Source organism: Stigmatopora argus, chromosome 7 (assembly GCF_051989625.1).
Source record: "Stigmatopora argus isolate UIUO_Sarg chromosome 7, RoL_Sarg_1.0, whole genome shotgun sequence".
Lineage (NCBI taxonomy): Eukaryota > Metazoa > Chordata > Actinopteri > Syngnathiformes > Syngnathidae > Stigmatopora > Stigmatopora argus.
The window spans coordinates 20,209,840-20,216,553 of record NC_135393.1 but is presented as its reverse complement, the minus strand read 5'-3'; the positions used below and the strand labels follow the sequence as shown (position 1 = coordinate 20,216,553).

The following is a 6,714-nucleotide window of genomic DNA, read 5'->3' as shown; positions in this document are numbered from 1 at the left end:
CAGGCACAAAGGCGCGTCGAGTCACGTCGCCGCCTTTGCGTCTGACTGACGGAGGAGGAGGGGGCAGCGAAAACGGATCACTTGGGGCTTTTGCCGAAGATAAAAGGGCTCCTCGAACCATTGGCTTTATCAGGGGTGCTCAAACGATTCCACTCCAAGATTGAATTGAATAGAATGATTTTCTTGTCATTCTACAAGTGTCGTGAGATTTCAAGCTTTCACCACCGCATAGTGCACAAATAAGAGCAGACGGACAAATCAATCCATAAATCAGTCGTCCAAGTCCAAGTGAGCTCAGCAGAGTGAAGCGCGCTTGTTCCGTCTGAAGTCCAGGATGACTTCTTCCATGGTTGATTTTGGAGGCGGGCGTTCAGCGCCCGCTCAGTCTATGGAAGCCACAACAAATAGGCAAACACATACAAATCAATATATAGTCATGAGAAATAAATAATCTACTTTTCAAAAGCCAACTTTGCGCAATCTACCCTTTATTTCAGGCCAAAGACAAAGCACAGCAGTTATGTATGCTGATGATACTATACCTCATGGCAGTAAGTAGTGTAGGCAGGTAGTAATCATGCTTAGCCTCGCGATGGCGCTCTTTCCAGCTTAAGTCTCATTTAACATTTGATTGAATGTATTTTTTTTACTGGATCAAATCTTACCGTCATGCGATCTACCAATATAGTAACTTAGCGATCGACGTATTGAGCACCCCCTAACCTAACCCTATATACTTGGGGGCGTAGGCATCAAAAGTCACCATCCGGTATGCGTCCCAAGCCCATTTCAACGGTTTTAACACTTTGGGAGTTGCTTGCAGTTTGCTGTTGTTTCAAAGGACTTTTTAGCCCCCACACCCCAACTGAGCTCCAACCAGGATTCCAATTCAAAACTCGACATTTATAAAAAGGCAGCTGGCTGAATAGACGGAGAACAATGCTGATTTTCAACATTGCATTTATTTGACATGGTGGTGGCGAGGGTTGATGCTAAAAAGAAACGGTGAGGTGAGACCCGTCCAAAAAGTGCATGACTCATTCATTCCCATTTGATATTCCGTTGGACTTGACTGGACTCCGACTTGACTTGTTTCGTCGATGCCGTGCCGCGCCGCGCCGCGCCGTGGGTTCCGTTACTGGGTGTCCGCTGGAAAAGGGCTGAGGCACGAGAAGAGTTCTTTCAGCAGCGAAGGGGGAGGGGCCTTTGACGAAGAATCCGGAGCAGCAAAAGCCACGCTCTCGTACGCCTTTTCACAAGGGCGCAATGTCTCGCCTCGTGGGCTCGGCCCGGCGGTCCCTTTCTCCCGGGGGAGGCCGTCGCCGGCTTTCCCGGAAGCGGCCGAGCGGGAGAGGGCGGCGACCTGGCCCTCTTCCGACGGCGCGGGAGGGATGGCGTTCGTCCGATACGTCGGGGGGAGGGACTCTTTGGGAGCGCCCGCCAGGTGCGGCGGCGTTGAAAAAAGCCCGCCGAACGTCTTAAGCGGAGCACCGGCTTCACGGGGGAGAGCGCTGGCTTCGCTCTCTTCCGGCGCCGCGGGTTTCTGGGCGGGGGGACGGCTGTCGTTCGTCCGGTACGTCGGGGCTCGGGACTCTTTCGGGGTAGCTGCCAGGTCCGGCAGCGTCGAAAAAAGCCCGCCGAGCTTCCCGACGTCCCCGGAGGGCGGCCGGACGCCCCTCGCGGCCTTCTCCGCTCTGGCCGTTTCGGAAGAGGTCGTCGCCGGCGGCGGCGCGTTTTCACGACGGGGGCCTTGGCCCGCCGGGTCGGACGTCCTTTGCCGAGTCTCGCTCCGTTCGGCGTGTCCTCGGTTCTCGAGAGGCCCCGCGTCCGAGCCCGCGGGGCCGCGGCTCAAATCGGAGGTCCGGGCGGATCGGGGCCGACCCGGGACGACGTCGACCGAGCTCGCCGAGCTGTCGGCGACGCTGGCCGACGCGGGTCCCGGTGCCGCTCGGGGGCGGAGGTGGACGAGCGCGGAGCTGGCTCCTTCTGTGGGACTCCCGTCGTCCTGGAGCTCGCCATCCGGTGGGGCGCTGTTATAGAAGTTGAACCTGAAAAGACAATGGAGAAAATAGCTATTGTTTTCAAATCAAGCATTGTTTTCCTCCAGTAGGCTCAATTTTTTTCTTTACTCTCCCCACCGTATATTCCGCATGCCCGTCTCCACGGCGCAGCACGATGCCACTTTGAATTGAGCAAACGACTCGCGTCGAACCTTACCTGAAGGACCGTGGCCATTCCCCAGCCGCTTCCGCTTCTCGGGGTACGGGGGCCGGACGGCTGACCACCTCGTCCACCGCCGTCGACTGGACTAAAGTCTCCTTGGCCTTCTTGGCACGCTCCGCGTCCGCTTCCATGGCCTGCGCGGAAGAAAGGAACGTTTGCTCAAAGTCGTTGGCGAGGATCCGTTTTGCAGGGAATAAGACGCCACCAGCTCCGGCGGACGACATATAACCGTTAGCGGCGTCACCATTTTATAAGGCATTTCTATCAAGGCGGCTTTGAAACTTTGATCAAATGCGGGGAAGAGAAATTTGAGCTCCAAACCTCGCTCAACAACCGGGCGGTGATGTCATCGAGCGGCAGGTGAGAGAATCGACAGTCGTCTTTGTGGGGACAGCGTCCCTTTTGGTGGAAAAATTTGCAAGGGAAAGACTGTGCCACGGTCATTGAGGAAACGCCGCAAAAGCCAGGCCATCGCGGGTCGCCCCAAACCACCGACGCGGCACCCGGCACGGCGCCAAAGGATATTGTGCATAAACGGGCATCGCTGGCCTTTCATGCAAAATCCCACTTTGTAATATTTGCACGATTCTTTGAGGAGATCGTTGTAACCTTGGATGTGGAGCATTTGGCAGCTGTCTTCCTGTAGAGAGAGAGAGAGAGGAAAAAAAGGAAAAGGTGTCTGGGTAAATTCTCAATTCTCCCATCGCGGTCTCGGTGGATATACGACGGCAAAAGTTGGCGGCGCTACACTTTTGTCCAAAAGCGTTTTTTCAACCAACACCCACCTTAATGCACTTGCCGTGAAGGAAGTGTCGACAAACTATTTTCCCATCCAGTATCACGGCATTCTGCTCTTTGAACTCCGGGGTGAAGTATTTGACCAACTGAAAACACAAGTCCACACCAGGGGCATTTTGATGGAATTTCAATCCAGGCTTCCCTCCGCATAGCGCAGACCTGGGCAATTCATTCCACTGTGGGTGGACCGCTGTGGGTGCAGCTTTTCCTTCCAACCCGTCAGGGGAAACCTTCCCACCAATCAGGTATTTTACAAGTGCAATCGGCGGATTGCAGTCAGGTGCTTCTTGTTTCAGCAGAAATCTAATTTTGAGTTCAACGGTGCCGGATGGCTTGGAAGAAAATCCCGCACCCACGGTGGCCCTCGAGGACCGGATTGCCCAGGTGTCCCGTAGCCGCTCTCACCGGCTTCCCGTTTGTGATGCGCTTGGGATTTCTTTGCTCCGTTCTCTTTCCGCCTTTCTTGGGAGGCCCTTTTTGCCCTCGCTGTTGTCCCATCTGCCAATTTTGACCCTTTCCCCGTCGTTGCTGCCGCTTCACGTCGTGGGTCTTCGTGGAGTCTTTAGCATCGCGGACACCGTGACGGATGTCATTGGCAGCGTCGTGCGCCACGTCCCGGGTGAAGCCGGCTTCTCTCTTTTGGTGGTCAGTGTTCTTGCAAGCAGTCTGCGAATCATCTTGGGAAACGGGGACGATATCGGGCCGACGGCCTCGTGTCCACTGACGTTGCCTCTGAAAGAAGTCGAGACCCGGTGAGTTTAGAAATGCTAGGTCAGGTGGAGTCACCGTAAAAAGGCCACCCCTTGCCCTTGGTTCACGTAAACATTCGATGCACAAAAACATCGATGAACTAAAACACAGATGAACATCCAAGATACGTACGCCGCGGGTGGACGTACACGAAATACGCTTCATTTCAAATGAGATTTATGTTGGGTTTTTGAATCTTTTGTTTCTGTTCTTTGAATCTTTTGTTTCTGTTCAATGAAGATTCAGAACACGAGTTACTGGCGAGGTTTTATTTCTATTTATTCGAGGAAGAGACCTTGCCACGCACAGTCCCATGTATGTTTTCCATGCCATGCTTCTATTTAGCAGCTTGGCATGGAAAACATGCAAGGTGGCAAGGTCTCTTCCTCGAACAAATAGAAATAGAAATAAAAGCTCGCCAGTCACTCGGCAACATCTGAACGACGACTACATCATATGCTTGCTTGAGCAAACCTTCGCGTAAGTAGCAGGAGTGTCTTCGCCGCCATTGGCCCTTTTTCTGCCTTTAACATTTCTTCGAAGGTTGCCTGTGTCGTCCCTAGAGATAGGGGAGCATAAGCAAACCTTACTACTAAATGCATGAAGGATTCGCCGTCAAATTCAAAAGTAGCAAATATTACCTGAAAGTTTGAAAGGACGATTGCTCGGAAGAATTCACGGCATTCTCAGGCAGAGTCGCGAAAAGGTTTGTGAAAGACATTACGGACCACAAATGGAACAATCCGGCATATAGAGTTGGTCTTATTGAACGTGACGCCGGCGTTTGAGTTTTGTCCCGTACATTTGACGTCACAGTCATGCTGCGTTCGGGCTTCCTCGGAATTTTTCAATGATTTGAATAGAACGCTTGAAATCTCATTACATAGAATGAAATTTCAAGCTTCGCTATGAAGCGCACAAATAAATAATAAACATATCATCAAATACGTAGTAATGATCAGATGAAGATTGAAAATCAAACATCAAAAATCTTTATTGGTCACTGTATCAAGTAAAACGCTTCCCTGCTGTCTGGTGCCCGTTTGAAGGCACCTTTAACCCTTTCAGAGACAGTCATTCAAAAAGTCGCCACATAGCAACTTAAAGCCTTGCAGGGGCAAGTGACGACTTTTCGTCTATTTATTTATTTGTAAAGCGCCCTGTTGTGAACGTGTAAATTCTGTATTGCTTAGGAAATAAATGTTCTCCAGTATTGACCCAAACCTCTTTCTCCCTGGTGCCACAATATCACGTTTTAGTCACTAAGCACTTGAATGTCAATGGAAATGGCGTTAACGAAAAATAAAAAAAAAGACTATAAACAGGTTACACCCAGTTATGGTCATCTGTGAACCAAAGGGCCAACGCAAAAGCAGCAGCACCCCATCAAAGTATTTGAGCAGTATTTGGAAAATTCCCCAACAGTAGTTCTAAAAGGAACCAAATCAAAGTGACTTCATTATGAGTAAGCGGCATTGATCACACACAGCGAGACAAAAGCCGGACTTTGTTCCTCCACATGTGAGGCTGTCTTGTTGTCTCAAAGTCCAGTTCCTCCCTTGGCTCATGTGTGCCGAGCGTTCCCGAGCGTCAGGATGAGCCGCTGGGCCCTCGTCGTCGCGTTCCTCTTCTTCCTCGGAGGTGCCGTTCCTCAAGAAACCCGGGAGACCGTCGGGGCGCCGTCGCCTCCATCTGCGCCATCCGATGGCCCGGAGGAGAAGGAGGAGGACAACGGCGATTGGGGTCTGGACTCTTTGAGAGGCGGCTTCGAGGCGGCCACCGGCTACTTTGACTCCATGCTGGAGTTCATGGGCGGGCGGGACGGACTCTGCCAATACCGCTGTCGATACGGTAAAGTATAGATGGAATTGTGCGACCGGCGTTGAACTCGATAGGTTTCGGGTGATCCGGTGTCCCGTTATTTCAAAGAGTTGACCATGTAGTATTAAAACGTGTCATTTCCAACACGATTGAATGCTTTTGAACATCGAAAATAACGGGTTATCTCCTGGAGCTGGGATGGGAGGGCGACCAAATGGACTGTGACCTACTAATCGGCGGACAATAAAAGATGCCATATCTGATTTGTCCACACGTGCAAGGAAGGAAGCTAGACGTGAATGTGATGACTTTTGCTTGCTTGCTTGCTAACTGCTCCAAGGTCCCGCTCCCATTCCACGCCCCGGTTACCGGATGCCCGAGCCCGACGGCTGCAGCTCGTACTTCTTTGGCCTTCCGGTTCCGGAAGGGGTAAGTCAATGCGCCGGAAAACGCGGGGCGGGACGCGGCGCGGCGCGTCATCGGCGAGAACTCTCCTCCACGTGTTCTCACTTTGACTCCGTCAGATGGACGTGGGCATTCCCGCCATGACCAAATGCTGCAATCAGCTGGACACGTGTTACGACACGTGCGGCTCCAACAAGTATCGCTGCGACTCCAAGTTCCGCTGGTGCCTGCACAGCATCTGCTCCGACCTCAAAAAGAGCCTCGGCTTCGTGTCCAAAGTTGAAGGTGGGTGACAATCCTCTCATTGTCACGCGCGTGGAGAAATACGGGCTTTTGGGGCAAGCGCTACTTGAACGACCGCTCTTTTTCCTCCGTCTGTGTGTGTGTGTGTCCGTGGTTAGCGTGCGAGACGGTGGCAGACACTTTGTTCAACACGGTGTGGACCCTGGGCTGCCGACCCTACATGAACAGCCAGCGAGCCGCTTGCTTCTGCCAAGGGGAGGACAAAGACGAACTCTAGCGGAAGGAAAGCCTTTGAAAGTAGCGGCGCCAAAGGCTCTTGGTCAAAGTTGGCCTGACTTTTGACCGGAGTTGGCTTAAGCCTTTTGAAGAGAAGCGCTTGGTTTGCGGGTCGTCTGGATGCTTTCTACGTGATTTGTGTCGGCTGCATTAAACTTCCCCTTTGCTTCAACTTTCAGGAATGAGCATGGTGTCTTT

General features: G+C 52.2%; 2 protein-coding genes across 2 annotated transcripts; one reads left to right on the top strand and one right to left on the bottom strand.

The window, feature by feature from the left end:
• Nucleotides 1-471: 471 nt before the first annotated feature.
• On the bottom strand, nt 472-4,581 carry LOC144078117 (uncharacterized). The gene is made up of 8 exons (XM_077606322.1): nt 4,413-4,581; nt 4,246-4,330; nt 3,427-3,753; nt 3,009-3,107; nt 2,749-2,863; nt 2,545-2,654; nt 2,218-2,357; nt 472-2,048 (listed from the first exon to the last, which is right to left on the bottom strand). Exons 1-8 carry the CDS (start codon nt 4,490-4,492, stop codon nt 1,136-1,138), a joined length of 1,869 nt encoding a protein of 622 aa, XP_077462448.1. The 5' UTR covers nt 4,493-4,581; the 3' UTR covers nt 472-1,135.
• A 732-nt stretch (nt 4,582-5,313) lies between these two features.
• LOC144077487 (group XIIB secretory phospholipase A2-like protein) lies at nt 5,314-6,694 on the top strand. Its single transcript, XM_077605267.1, has 4 exons — nt 5,314-5,622; nt 5,933-6,021; nt 6,117-6,282; nt 6,399-6,694. Exons 1-4 carry the CDS (start codon nt 5,367-5,369, stop codon nt 6,515-6,517), a joined length of 630 nt encoding a protein of 209 aa, XP_077461393.1. The 5' UTR covers nt 5,314-5,366; the 3' UTR covers nt 6,518-6,694.
• Nucleotides 6,695-6,714: the final 20 nt, after the last annotated feature.

Coding starts and splice junctions, on each gene's coding strand:
- LOC144078117 (XM_077606322.1), bottom strand. CDS start 4,492: ATGTCTTTCACAAACCTTTTCGCGACTCTGCCTGAGAATGCCGTGAAT. Junction 3,108..3,426: donor GCATCACAAACGGGAAGCCG/GTGAGAGCGGCT, acceptor TTGTGTTTTCAG/TTGGTCAAATACTTCACCCC. Junction 2,864..3,008: donor TTCACGGCAAGTGCATTAAG/GTGGGTGTTGGT, acceptor CTCTCTCTACAG/GAAGACAGCTGCCAAATGCT.
- LOC144077487 (XM_077605267.1), top strand. CDS start 5,367: ATGAGCCGCTGGGCCCTCGTCGTCGCGTTCCTCTTCTTCCTCGGAGGT. Junction 5,623..5,932: donor CCAATACCGCTGTCGATACG/GTAAAGTATAGA, acceptor AACTGCTCCAAG/GTCCCGCTCCCATTCCACGC. Junction 6,022..6,116: donor GCCTTCCGGTTCCGGAAGGG/GTAAGTCAATGC, acceptor TGACTCCGTCAG/ATGGACGTGGGCATTCCCGC.